The 15,233-nt window shown below is 37.9% G+C and overlaps 1 protein-coding gene across 1 annotated transcript; it reads right to left on the bottom strand.

Annotated features, from left to right (window-relative positions):
• Nucleotides 1–1,685: 1,685 nt before the first annotated feature.
• Nucleotides 1,686–7,392, bottom strand: LOC113332658 (cytochrome P450 703A2-like). Its single transcript, XM_026579184.1, has 3 exons — nucleotides 6,616–7,392; nucleotides 2,565–2,826; nucleotides 1,686–2,474 (listed from the first exon to the last, which is right to left on the bottom strand). Exons 1-3 carry the CDS (start codon nucleotides 7,263–7,265, stop codon nucleotides 1,836–1,838), a joined length of 1,551 nt encoding a protein of 516 aa, XP_026434969.1. The 5' UTR covers nucleotides 7,266–7,392; the 3' UTR covers nucleotides 1,686–1,835.
• Nucleotides 7,393–15,233: the final 7,841 nt, after the last annotated feature.

Here is a 15,233-nt window from a genome sequence, read left to right as displayed (position 1 = left end):
TTCAGTTAGTGTCTTAACTTAGTTTTGATTGTATTCAGTTAGTTAACTTAGTTTTGATTCTATTTGTTGGGTCTAAATTCAGTTAGTGTTTTAAGGACTTTACTTCTTTCTCTTTTGGGCCTAAATTCATTTAGTTAACTAAGTGATCAAAGAACTTCACTTCTTTCTCTTTGGGCCTAGGTTCATACTCAGGTAAGAAAACTTTGCTTCTTTCTATGGTTGCGGTAATCCGCGGTTTTCAAATGACAACCGCAACCGCATCCGCACCGCATGCGGATTTGAGAATCCCACCCGTGTCCGGTCCGATTTGGGTGAAATCCGTAATTTTGCGGACGGATACGGGTTAAATCCGCGGTTCCGGTTTTTATGCTCACCCCTACTTAATGCTAAAAGCTTTACGGCCATATGGTGGCCCAATTGCAACTTACACGACTGGGTTTCAATAAACTTATGAAATAAAATACGAACTAAAGAAAAGAGTCATGGGAGACTCACGAGTTGCAGTCAAAGCTCCTCGAGATAGCGTAGGGAAGTTGTACACCACATTTGCCGGGAAGTGAACTCACTGCATCATCCCTTATATTTGGATTCGAAGCCGTTGCAGTTTTTACACAATTGCAAGCAAAACGCTTATCAGGAGTCGTTGTCGCCATTCCCCTTAGAGTAGTGATACCGGTACAACAAGCAGGTGCAGGCTGAGGCACTGAACCTGTTATGTAGTTTGCACAAGGAGCCAGACTCTGAACCACTTGGGCACAAGTAATTGCGGCGGAGCTTGGCTGACACATGAACTGAGACACGGCTAAAACCACCATTGCACACACCATTAATCTCATCTTCATCATACTAAATTTGTTTGAACGTTCTGCAAAATATTGTTTCTAGTTATTATTTGTGCTTGGGTTATTAGCTAGCTATAGCTAGGGCTATTTATGTACATAAATCTGTGGAGGTGAATGCATGAATGTTGCTAGGTGTTATCATCAGGAGAATTCAGCTCACAGACATCATCTTTTGTAAGCGTTATAGTATATTAGTGCCAAAATTGAGTTTGGCTTATTATATCTTTCTCTCTAAACTTGACAAGTTAAGACAACTGAATTAGGTAAGACAAGATTTGTGATTTGTTCTTTAATGCATTTTTTAAGGGCAGCATAACACTTAGCAGCAAACATGAGTTACTTAAGAGTTCTTATCCTGAATTCATAAATTGGCGTTAAAGAGAGATAGAGCAATGTGTCGCATTTCTTCGTTTACGTGTTGATTACAAAGCATGACATCTTTTCAAATTCTTAAATACGGATGACACATATATGTGAGTTTTACTTCCCTGGATTCTCTTTTTAGTCTACACGTACTTGCATCAGAGTGGATTGAATGCGACGGTGGTTTATTCTTCTTTCCGTTCGTGAGGGTTATAGTTCTCGGTATTGTGGGTAATTAGGACTAAGGTATCTTGGCCCTGCCCCTGGGCGGCGGTCAAGTCTGTTTCTTCTAAACCTTCAGAAGATCACCACTATGTTCGTCAAATCAGGTTGATAGGCTGCAGTGCTGCACACATGTATGTGATAATGATTCGTAAAACTTTCAGTTAGTAATAAGCTGGCAACAACAAGCAATGCCGGGCAAATCTGTGGTTTTGTTGAGATGGTCGCCTACTTAGCTACTCTATCTGTAAATTTGAGCTTTGAAATAATGGCAGTTAATTAAAAATATTATTGACTAAACATGGCTTAGATATTCTTCTTAAACTTTAAAAAGCGGTACTCAAATATGTGATTACATATATTCCTAACAACCAGTCATGTTCAACTGATGACGGTGATCATCAATGATCAAGCGTACAAATGCCTTGCCAAACGTGGCTTGGCGACAGCTATCAAAGGTTTTGCTTTTGGCATTGTCATCCCATAAACCTCTGTTGTGTCGATGTCCTCTGGTTTCAATCCATCAGGAGGTCCCCAGTCGAAGCAATGGAATAACCTAGCTAACCCCATGAGAACAAAAAAAACACCAAGGGGTGCCCCGGGGCACCTTCTCTTACCGGCGCTGAACGGTAAAATCCTGAAATCTCCCCCATGGCTTATTTCCACCCTGCTTCCATCTTCCAACAAATGCCTCTCTGGTCGGAATTCATCGACGTTGTCCCAGATACGCGAATTACGACCAAGTGCATGAGTGTTGATAAACACACGTGTCTTTTCAGGGATATAATAGCCGTTGATGTTAGTTGCCTTTACCGATTCGTGTGGGATTAGAAATAGACCTGCTGGATGCATCCGAAAAATTTCACGAACGACACATCGCAGGTAATTCAGGTGGGATAGATCTGATTCAGTGACCATCCTGTCACGGCCCACAACTGAGTCGAGTTCCTCTTGGATCTTGAGAAGTACACGAGGATGCTTTATCACTTCCGCCATTGCCCATTCATTGGCCACCGATGATGTGTCTGTAGCTGCGGCTATCATGTCCTACAAATGTCACAAGTTCAGAAATAAAATAAAAAGCAGATCCATCAAAATGAAGAAACCAAAGTAAAATAAGGATTGAGATTGACATACCTGAATCAAAGCTTTTATCTCAACATCTTCCAAGTGTTCTTTCCCATCTTCACCAGGCAAGCTCAACAATATATCAACAAAATCCATCTCTGACTCTTTTAATGCTGATAGTCTTTCTTCTTTCCTGTGTCCTTCAAGAATTCTCTTGTGAAACTCATCCATCCTCTTCTCCACATCTCTCATCTCTTTCTCACACCCAAATGGATCAAACCATCTCCACAATGGCAAATAATCCCCTAAATAGATCAATCCTAGTAACGGTCTACGAGTTATAACCCTAAAAGTGTCACTATCCATATACAAAAACTCCAACAAAACAAATTGTTCACAAAAACCCCATTTAATATAAACTGTCTATATTACCCTTCTAGTTTAAATCACCATAACAAAAACAAAAATCAACCACACTTTAATTCTTATTATATTGTCACCCCCAACAAGAAATAAACAACCACCAATAAGCACCGCCGCCACCGATAACCACCGCCACCACTTTCGACCACCTCCGACCACCGCCAACGCCACCTTCCTCCACCGCAACCACCTCCGACCACCGCCAACGCCACCTTCCGCCACCGACCACCGCCACTGACCACCGCCGCCACCTCCGACCACCACCTCTGCCGCCGCCACTGACCACCACCTCCGCCGCCGCCACCGACCACCACCGCCGCCACCCCCGACCACCACCGCCGCCACCGACCACCACCGCCACCGATACTGCGCAATTGCACCACCACTGCCAGCCACCCTACCATCCAGCACCACCATTGTCGACCACCACCGCCACCATCTCCGACCACCACCACCGATACTACGTAATTGCACCACCAATACCAGCCACCCTACCATCCAGCAACACCACTGTCGACCACCGCCGACCAAAACCAGCACCACGACCGCCCACCACCACTACCTCCCCAAAATACGATGAAACCAATTTTGGTTTCATCATAAATACGATGAAACCGATTTTGGTTTCATCATAAATACGATGAAAACCGATTTTGGTTTCATCTTGGTTTCGTGAGAAATCACCGGCAAGAAATTTTTTAAGAGGTATTATACATCTTCATGGATAGAAATACATTGTTGAAATACGATGAAACCATAATTGGTTTCTGCGCTTCAACAGCAATACCGCCACCGCCCACCGCCGCCGCCGCCCACCACCACCGCCGTCACCACCATCGTCGCCGAGCAACACCACCAACCAGCCGCCGCCACAAAAAATGAATTTCATTGATCAATATTCAAGAAAATAAGAAAAAAATGATGAAACCAAACAGAAACCAAAATTGGTTTCATCATTTTTTCGCATATTGTCGTTTCACCTATACAAATTTCAGTGATGAAACCAAACACGCCGACTTCCAAGTCAGGCCGAATAAACTTAGGAAAAAAATCAGGTGAAACCAAATTTGGTTTCATCATAAAAAAAACACAAATAAGATGAAACCTGTCACCACCGTCAACTTTTATGGAGCAATCAAAATCTGGAGTTTCATAAATAAGATGAAACCATAATTGGTTTCGTGCAAAATGTCTATTCAACTACAAGAAAAATTACTGGAGGTATCTACATGTCAATTAATAAAAAAACGTCATTGAAATGTCATGATTGACATGGCATGCCATGTCCATTGAAAAACTAATCAAAAGATGATAAAGACATGCAAATAAAAATGAACACCTATGCGGTTATGGGAATTATACGACAGTGGCGCTACCCAAATACTAATATATGCTTAAGAAAGCAGTACGACAGATGGCGACAACCCGAGTACTACTGTTCGAATCAGGAAAATATGTTAGGATAACTAATGTTGCTTTATCTTTCATGAGTCTGACTATAGCAGGCATCACCTTCATTAAAAAAATATATGAAATGTCAGGATTCATTGTGCCAGGGTTCGATCAATAAACTTGCATAGCAAAGAAAAAATAAGACCCCGGTCTGTGAAGCTCCATCAGGGAGTATTTATAACTGGTTTGGTGAGGATGAATAATTTACCAAGTTGTCGGTCAGAACATAGCATCATGTGAGACTATTAACCATTTCAGTTAAATCTACAATTGGGGTTTAGTGCCCAAAGTTGCAATCCTACTTTCAGTTCAGTTGCAGGGTAGGGCCAAAACAAGACATGTAAGGATGCCAGGGTAGGGCATCAGAGTACATGCTCACATGACCACTGCACATACTTCGCCAGCACAATACATTTATTGTCCCACATGTAGAATTAAACACTGGTAATATCATCTTTGTCAAGTAAATCCCAGTTTAACCACGCAGAAAACGATGAAAACCACCACTATACAAACCACGAAGTCCAAAATCCCAACATAAACTTAATTGCATCCAAATTGAAATCTTAAAGCATGACACCTATGCTAAGGCATTTTACACCCACATACATGATCCAGTTTCTCCAACCTTTGTTCATTCATGGTATCTTTTTGTTTGATAGGCATAATATCTTCTTCGTAAGCATTATGGACCACAACTCTACAAAATTAATTAATCGTAAAAGCCTAATCATGCCGTAAAACATTCAATTAACCGTGGTTTCAACTGCGCTTCTAAAAAAATATGTTGTATGGATTTTCAACACAATTCACAAATTATCCAAATTCACAAACATAAGCACACAACTATAGGATGAAAATTCCACAAATGCAATAAGAAGCATGGCGAAAACTAACCATACTCCCCCACCGATCACAAGCATCGATATTGGCTTTCCGACTCAACAACATCTTAACAACATCCACATGCCCGTCACAAGCAGCAATATGCAGCGCAGTCCTTCCATCCAAATCAATACTATTCACATCCGTCCCTTCCTTCAACAATTCCTCGACACCCGTCACGTCGAGTTAAGATTTTCAGGAACAGTGAGTTCATCAACAATAACATTTACAACAAACCACTTTTTCTTGTATAAAAATTCATTTTTTTTAGCTACGAAAACCCAATTTAAATTCAATTCATTTTTCAAACTAAAAATTAATAAGAAACTGATTACATTTCATATATTAGGCCAATTTCCAGCACCACCAGGTATCATTGGAGATGTTAATCTCCGCAATTCACTTATATTGACTAATATCCTTGAATTATAATTCTAAGGACGGTCTATTCTCAATTTCCCCCAAATTATTTCAACATCAAACCTTCAATCCATCAATTTATACTCATAGATTTTGCAATTAAAAAGAAAAAAAAATAAACAAAAACTCACAATTCAACATTAAAATTTTCTTAAAATTGAACTAAATTTCGATAAACAAAGATCTAATAAAACCCAAAATTACCTGAATAGTTTCATCATCACCAAACTGATTCAACGAATCCCCACCAATATCCACCTCACTTTCACCATCATCTTCACCATCATCATCATCATCATCATCAAATTCACCATTATTAATCAAACCTAAAGCTCTTTGACCATTTCAAAAAAAAAAACCTAATTCCGAATTTTGTTTTTATAATCAACGGAATAATTGAAGTTCTTCTGTGTATATCCGCGAATATTGGTGTTGCTTTCAGAGTAGAAAGATGAGGTGCTTCCAGTGATGATGGTGGGGAAGGAAGAGATGGAGGTGTTGTTGATGTCAGATGTGGTTTGGTGGCGGCGGAGATGATGCTGGTGGCGATCTGAAATCGTAGTAGGAAAAAAAGAAACAGAAGTGTTGGCGAGGGAGGACAGGAAGAGGCAGAGGTGATCGTGGCAGATCTGGAAGTGACAGTGGCTTAGTGGTGGTGTTGCAATCGGAGGAGTTTCTGGTGGTGGTAGGGGGAAGAAAAAAGAAATGAAACTATTAAACGAGAGGAGAAGAAGGATCGATAAGGATATATACGCTAAAGGGTAGGATTGAGATTATAAAAATTAATAAAAACTAAATTTTAAAATTTTTATTTAAATTTGGGGTTTTTGTCCCAGTTTTGTTTGAAATGGTTTTTATTTGTTAAAAATAATATGACCGGTTTTTTCTTATCACTAGTTTGTTCACCTAGGGGTTTTGTCACTAGTTTTGTCCTAGTAACCTAAACAGCTCATGTGTTATATCCATAAATTCCATAGCCGCTTCTGGTCCAGCTGATTTGACTCCAAAATATTGTTTCCCTAACAACATCCTTGTCACATTGTTCATCGAAAATGCGCCTAAAACTTGCCTCACATTCACCTCTCCAGCTTTTGATCGGGTCAACACGTCTTGAACTAGGTGCTTAGCTTCATCCACTCGATGGTTTGCGAATGACTCGATTCGTTTAGTGCTTAGTAACTGCTCCATGCAAATTCTTCTCATTCTCTTCCAGTGTAAACCCAATGGAGCCAATGCTACATCACCACAACCAGAGGCTAAATGAACTGCGGCAAGCGTTCGTGGCCGAGAAGCAAACACTTCATCTTGCTGAACCAGAATTTCACGAATAATGTCTGGGTCGTTTGTTGTGATTGCATCGACTGATCCTAACCTCACATAGACTAGAGGGCCATACTTTTCGCAATATCTTGTAAAGTCCTTGTGTGGTAAAGGACCTAGTTGTAAGAGATTTCCGACTATAGGCCATCTAGGTGGACCTGTTGGAAGAGTTCTGGTTCTCTCCTGAGGCTTCCTCCCAACGCCCCGAAAGTATAATTTCGCAAATGCGATCCCAAATATGAGAGTTACAACTAACACAAAGAGATCCATATGTAAATGAAAATTGCAGCTTAGTTTATGAAACTAGCAAAACATCGTCTTACTTACAAATGATCCCGACTTTGATGTCTCTGCTAATTGAGGATGAACTTTCCCCATCTATGGTAGCAGCAGTATTTTGGTTGTCTAAAAAATTGTAATACTGCATTCTTGAAGGAAATAAAGAAGCATATTTAATGGCATAATAGGGTCATGATCTTTGAATGTTGTAAATTTTTTCTCTTCAACTATCTTTACATTTGAAACTTGGTGATCTTGTTTATTGTGGCACCCGTTTATTGGCTATGCTGGTTCCACCAAGTTCAAATGGAATATGTTACTCCACCTGTTTTAAGTTATAAGGCGATGGTTGGTGTGTCACGCCTTATACGTTGCTTCATCTTTGGATTTGAATTTGAACCCGGTAAGATTACTCCATCCCTTAGTTAGTAATTGATTCGCGTATAATTCGCGAATTGTTTGGGGACGAAGTGAATCGTGTACTTTTCACGGACGTATTGAGCACCGTACAAATGATATAAATAACCTGGCGTTTTTAGGAGCGACCCTGAAAAAATTAGGGGCGATATAATAAGACAAAATAGGTTGAAAATATTTAGATGTCCCTTCATAATTGGTAGTTTAGTTTATTTTTATCTACCGATTGCAAAATCTCATTTTTGGGACAACTCTATATTCGGTAGTTATATGAACTATTTTGACTACCGATTATAGGCTCAACCAAATTAAAAAAATAGAAGATTTTTACAAAATATCATTTCGGGGCTACTCTATATTCGGTAGTTATATGAACTATCTTGACTACCGATTATGGTAGGATTTTAGCAAAGAGAGTCACTGTATAATCGGAAGTCTGGATAACTTCATTTACTACCGATTATATGCTTAACCAAAATTCAAAAAAATAGAGTATTCTTGCAAAATCTCATTTTGGAACAACTCTATATTCGGTAGTTATATGAACTATTTTGACTACCGAATATGGTTTGATATTTGCAGAGAGCGCAATTGTATAATCGGAAGTCGGGATAACTTCATTTCCTACCGATTATAGGTTCAACCAAAATTCGAAAAATAGAGGATTTTGGCAAAATCTCATTTTAGGGCAACTCTATATTCGGTAGTTATATGAACTATCTTGACTACCGAATATGGTTGGATATTTGCAGAGAGCGCCACTGTATAATCGGAAGTCATGATAACTCATTTCCTACCGATTATAGGCTCAACCAAAATTCAAAAAATAGAGAATTTTTGCAAAATCTCATTTTGGGGCTATTCTATATTCGGGAGTTAAATAACCTAAATTCACTACCGATTATGGTAGCATTTTTGCCAAAGGTTTAGTTTAATCGGGGGTCAAGATAACTTTATTTACTACCGATTATAGGATAATCAAAATTCAAAAGATAGAGGATTTTATTTTGGGGATACTTTATATTCGGAAGTTATATAAACTAAATTGGCTCCCGATTGTGGATTAACTTCCCGATTGTGAAGGGTAGTTTGGCCATTATAAAAAAAGGGAGATAAGGGATGGCTACATTTTACGTTTAGCTGACCCTATTTTGTCTTTTGTGTCGCCCCTAATTCTTTCGGGGTCTCCCCTAAATATGCCAGGATAAATAACCAATAGGATGACTGGATTTTTTACCGGATTTGACTTTTATAAATCCGTATAATTCAAATTTTTGTATGTATCAGTTTCGAACATTTTCCGTATTCCGAATTGCTAATTAGGCTCCAGTCCAACGGGTTAACTAAACCTGTATTTAACCATATCCCTAGCCTGCCTAATCATACATTTTTTGCCTTCTTTTTCTTGACCAGACAGCTAAGAGAAAAAAATCTTATTAGACACCTGAGAGAGGATTTCATCATTTATATAGAATTGACTGTAATCAATGCTATAAAAAATATGGGTGTTTGACTTTGAGATCGAAAGGTCATTCGGTGGCCGGGATTGATGCGAAAGTCCATCTGCAGTCCCCATCGTCTGGATCGGGTTTTTGACTTCGACGACCAGGAAAGTTTCACTGTTATTTCATGGGTGTATGTAGGTCAACAGATACAGACTAGGGTGATGTTCGTGGACGTCCAAATATTCTTCCATGTTTATAACCGTTGATATTTCAAGCCTTAAAATAGTCTTTTCATCAGAACTTTCTTTTTTGATAAAAGATGAGTTTCTTACCAAACTATCCTCTTTTTTTCTCTCTGCATCTCCGAGAACTTTTCTTCTCTCACAGAAACCCTAATTTAAAAAAAGTAGAGCTTCCATCTCAATTTCAACCGAAATTTCGCGTCTTGAAATAGTTTGTAGCTCAAATTTGTATTTGTTTTTTCCCGATAGGTTTTGATTAGGCGGTTTGTTTAATTTTTTGTATGGTTTTTGGTTGATTGATGTTGTTTTTGGGATATCAACACTTATGAGTTTGACCGAGCAATGCTCTAACACCCCCACTAACTTTAATATAGTTCATGATATCTTGAGGCTTTACGAGAAGGTTGTGCTTGACATGCTCATAAATAAAATTATTTACAATCTTTCTTGAAACCGTCGAACTCCTCAACCTGTAACCAACACTACAATTGTGCTTCCCCACATATTTCTTTATCTTAAAAAGTACCCAAAGACTTGTTAATGGCCATAGCGCGAAGCATCCAAGAACACCCGTCGTTGCTGCATTTAGTCGTGAATCTCGAAGAGTCGTTCTTCTTTTTTATCACCTTATAGCCAGTCATCAAATAATATTTTTTACATTTTGTACGAACGGATTCAACACCACCATGGAAGAGCTGATTTCTATCTTCAAAAATATCCTCCCAACCATCAGAGAAAAAAGCACTTGGAACCTCTTTACCAACTTTCAAATAACTGTTTCTAGCACTCACAACCAACTCTGAATTGTTGTCAACATCAGTACATTTTGAAAAACAAGATGCACCAGGAGAAATAACATCCACATACAAATTAAAGAAAGCTGAGTTCTCAGAAAATATAATGCAGCAAGCCCTTGACGCGAAAAATCAGCAAAAACAGGGGATTTCACTCCATTTTCAACATAATTAATAACAATAATTGAGGGAGTCAATCAACTCCAGGCATTACACATGTCGAAGACAATGTGACCAAATATGCAATATGGTGTTGGTTTGTGGTGTACATAAGAGTAGAAAGGGGTATTTGGATCATGACCAACAACAAACATATTTTTACTTGTACAAATATGGTCCAAAAATAACACCACAAACACCAAGCATATATCAGACAGTGTGCAAACATAAATCTTCAAATAATAGCAACTCGATATCTAGGGTACAACATAATATGTATTATTAGGAGTATCATACATCTTATGGAAACACCAAAACAAACAAAATCATATTATCTGCAAAATGCAATACAAATATGTGTACTGATTTTTTTACATCTACATTAACAAATAATTATTGATTCAATATTATAACGTACACAAATAGATATCATAAAAAGCATACTATATACATTATGTATCAATATGTATTGTAGGACAATACAAAAAAAAAAAAGAAAAAAAAGAATAGAAATCATGATTTCCTGTAAATTCAGAAGAGTAAGATGATTTAATCAACAAAATAGCACGATTTCAAAATCAGATTCAAAAATCAACATAAAAATATTAAATACGCACAAAAACGAGATTAAGTCATGTAATTGAACAATGTGCATCATAGAAAAACGATAAATTACTAGATCTTGAAAGAAAATATTGGAAAGAGAACCTGATTAAATCATGAAATCGAGTTGATCATCATGATTTCAGTTGAAAAAACAAACAGAAAATTAAAAAACATAACAAAAATTATATAATGGAGAAGTTTATAAAAGTTACCTGGATATTTTTTAGCGAAACCCTAAAATTGAAGAACACTAGAATTTGCAGAGACAAAGAGAGAAAAACTCATCTGAGCTAAAGAAAAATGGGAAAGAAGAACGAAAGTAATTTGATTTCGTCTAGTGTTCGTTGGAGAAAGGGTAGTTATGGAGTATAAAAAGTGGACATCAGTAAAGGATAGTTCTGGAATATAAAAAGTGGACATCAGTAACCTCGTACATGGTATGGACCCGGGAATAAAATTTCTAATCCAAAATCATGTTTTTTGGACCAGCGAGTAAACTCATTGAATTTGTGAATCACTGATTAAACGAGTTCTCTAAAGTAGGGTTAATCAGCAATTCCTACTTACTTACATTTTAGTGAAAACTACAATCAAATCCATTTTTAAGATTTTCTTCACTGTGAAACCCACAGGAAAAAAATCATCACGCGCGCACCCATTTTCCGGGTTAAAATTTTCCTCACACCCATATTTTCTAAAATTATTTCTTCCCTTCTTCTTCATATTTATTTATTTATTTATTTATTCGGTTTTTACGTGACTTCCTTTATCCTTCATCTTCTCTCTTTGACCAAAGAAGAAGGTTTTTGTTCGATCAGTCAATGAATAACAACGATTTTTAGATTACTGAAATGAAAAAGAGATTACGGAGATATCATGATATCAAACGACGATCAAAATCAGAAACCTTAATCCATGATTTCCTTCGTATTCAAATTGAAAAGAGAGAAAACGAGATCGAAACCCTGGTAATTAATTCAATTTATTCCCCAAATCCCTGATTCAGAAATCCCTAATTCTTATTATTAATTTTAATCACATCTCCTTTGGATTTGTATGTTAATTTGTCCTAACATTTTACTGATTTTCCTACGTCGTTCAGTTGGGGATCCATATGAGATATCAAAATTTGAGGAGTTGGATAAGTTGAGTTTATTGGGTAAATGAGTTGGTTGTGGAGTTATGAACTATTAGTGGTGATATTGTTGAACTGGTAGGGAGATTGATGAATTACATGAGACATGGAGATGGTGGAATTGAGTTTTGGTGGAGTTTTAGATGAAAATTAGGTATTACAGAATGGGATTGTGTAAAGGGAAATTGAATGGATGTGACGGTTCTGAAGTGCAATTCATGGAGTTGATGGTGATTTAGGTGAAATGGGTTCTGCCTTGTAATGAAAGTGTTCATTATGCAGGATGACTAGTATGGACTTTGCATTTGGCTTTGATGGTGTGCATTGGACTAATAATCCATAGAGATTGAGTTGGTGAAACTGTGAATGAAGGATAATGGTTGGATAAGCTGAGTTTGAGGAGTTTGTGTTGTTGGTTGGGAATCTACGGATGTATTGGTGTTGGTCATAATGGTTGAACAATATGTTATGCAGCTTTGGAAATGGTTGCACCATCTACAAAAGTTGTTACATAACTTGTTATGCGGTCCAGAAAATGGTTGCATAACACGTTATGAAGCAATTTTTTTGTTAGTATTGAAACCAACAAAAAAAATTTGCATAACTTGTCATGCACCTACAATAATATATGCATATAACATGTTCTGCAGTCGTGAAAATGGATGTATAAAGCATTATGCAACCACTTTTCTGTAAGCACTGAAATAAAAAATATATATATACATATATTGATGCATAATCTTTTATGCATCCAAGGAAATGGAATCATAACATGTTATGCATAAATTAGTAGATGCATGAACCAAAATATGGTTGTGTAACGTTTATGCATCTTTTGTTGTGTCTGCATAATATGTTATGCATCCTTTTTTGGTGGCTGCATAATGGTTTTGTACCAAGTTCTCGAAAATTTTGCCTAAAGGAACAATCACCTCCGACTTTTTCGTAAGAAACTTAAATTTGATATTGTTGTTTGTACGCGTTATGTAAATTTCTTTAAAAACTTTCCAACGAGATAAAATTTGTTAAATTTCAAGGCACGGTGTTTTAGATGTATTATATTCAAGTTTACTTTACAATTATACTCCTGAAAAATTAGAACTATGCAGACATTTTTCATAATTTCAAATAATTATGGATGTCACAGAAACAGACAAATATTTGGGACCTCACAATAAGAAAAATAATGTTTTTGGACCTTAGCCAAATTTTCCCTACATTTTAGCTCCCCTCCCCTAATCATCACGGACTCCCTTCGGTCAGTCCAATAATCCAGAGAAAACCTTGTTAAAACTAGTGGAGGCCCAAAATTAGTTAGGATTGCCTGGCTCATCACTGCACAACACCTCCACTGTACTACTAGTAGCAGAACTATTCCTTTTCTCGATCTCATCTTCATCTTCTTTAGTTCTTTTGGTTGGATGACTGATGACTAAGCAATAAACATCACCTGCTTGTCTTCAGTTACAACAACATCCTATTTTCAGCTAAAAGTCGAAACAGAAATTGTGCTTCAACAAAAATTTCGCAAGCATGAAATCATATTAAATAATGTCTAGAAGACTACAAAGACCATCTATAAATAACTTCAGCGAACTCCCTTCTTCCACATATCTGCCTAACCCACAGAAAGACAACTCCATCGAAAATGATGAAGACCCAAGGTATGGTTATAAGTGTTCTTTTGGTTGTAGGAACGGCGCATCTGATGATAATGACACAACCAACTCAAGCTTTCACTTGTTTGGATGTGGCTCCGAACTTCGCTGCTTGTATCAGTTACTTGTCTGGTATAGATTCAAGGCCATCACAGATTTGTTGCGGCGGAGTTACAAGGGTAAGGGGAATGTGTGTGACTACAGATGACAGACGTCTTGCCTGCAACTGCATCAAACAAGTAGCTACCCGCATCAGTGTCATCAAAGAAAGTGCTGTTGCTTCCCTTCCCATTGCTTGCAACCAACCTCTTCCCTTCCCTATCTCTACCTCGTTCGACTGCAACTCGTACGTTGATACCTTCTCCCTCTAGTAACAAAGTTAATATTCCTGGTCCTACGACCACTTGAAATTGACGAACAAGTAGCGTTGAAATCAATATGCTTCTCTTGATGTGCAAAAATTTAACACCGTAAAGTTTATAGGAACACTAGAGAAAAGAAAAGGGCTCAGGATATATGTCCTCAAGCTTAACCTTGAATCGTGTATTGGCTTTAGTTTAGTAGCCATCGCAGGACTGGAATGAAATTTTTCCTTGAATGTGCTTGCCAGAGATGATGGGCCCTCACATGGGTGCAGAACTCAGTGTTGTATTTTTTTTTCTGAGATTGAGCAGTGATTCTCGTGCAAATGTTGGGAATTGGGATACCTCTTCAGAGCATCCACAGTGGGCGAGTATAACCAAAAATTTGGGATGAGATCGTAACACAGTGGGACGGAGTAAAGATCAAATCCCAACCAAAGATCAAATTCCAGACCAAATATGGTCGCGACCAAATCCCAAATTCTAATATAGTCGGGCGTAAATTTAAAGTACGCTTGTTGCTGGGCGTAAATTTAAAGTACGCTTGTTAACGGGCGGAGATTTAAATTACGCCCGATGAAATTTTAATTAAATAAAAAAAAAAAAAGAATGAGGCGGACTTTTAAAGTCCGCCTGTTAAAATTTACAAAGAATGGGGCGGACTTTTAAAGTCCGCCTGATGAAATTTTAATGGGACGGACTTTTAAAGTCCGCCTGATGAAATTTACAGAAAATGGGGCGGACTTTTAAAGTCCGCCTGATGAAATTTTACAAAATAAAAATGGGGCGGACTTTTAAAGTCCGCCTGACGAAATTTTAATCATGTACCGTTGCGTCACAACACGGACTAAACCCAAATTTTGGTCTTTTTTTTGATCTTTGATCTTTGGTTTTGATCGCACCACTGCAGTTGCTCTCAGTCCTCACAGACCTCGCCAAACATGAAACTTCTTGCTAAACGAGCTGCTATTAGGATCCTAAGAGAATTTTCACAACTAATGACGTCAATATAAAATATTGTGTTTCAGAATGCCATGTGAAGGTGCTTAACAAGTTTAATGTTTTTGTTTGTTGTTGCAGGATCCCTTAGGCTGTAGGGTAAGCAAAATAAAGGGGGAGAGGAAACCTACTAATAGCCCCC

This window comes from Papaver somniferum, chromosome 1 (genome assembly GCF_003573695.1).
Source record: "Papaver somniferum cultivar HN1 chromosome 1, ASM357369v1, whole genome shotgun sequence".
Lineage (NCBI taxonomy): Eukaryota > Viridiplantae > Streptophyta > Magnoliopsida > Ranunculales > Papaveraceae > Papaver > Papaver somniferum.
This window is presented reverse-complemented; position numbering and strand designations above follow the sequence as displayed.

Bases quoted from the DNA above. Each gene is read 5' to 3' on its own strand.
- LOC113332658 (XM_026579184.1), bottom strand. From the start codon at position 7,265: ATGGATCTCTTTGTGTTAGTTGTAACTCTCATATTTGGGATCGCATTT. The intron at 2,827-6,615 runs GTTACTAGGACA...TATAACTCGTAG, and splicing joins ATAACACATGAGCTGTTTAG to ACCGTTACTAGGATTGATCT. The intron at 2,475-2,564 runs GTATGTCAATCT...TGACATTTGTAG, and splicing joins AGATAAAAGCTTTGATTCAG to GACATGATAGCCGCAGCTAC.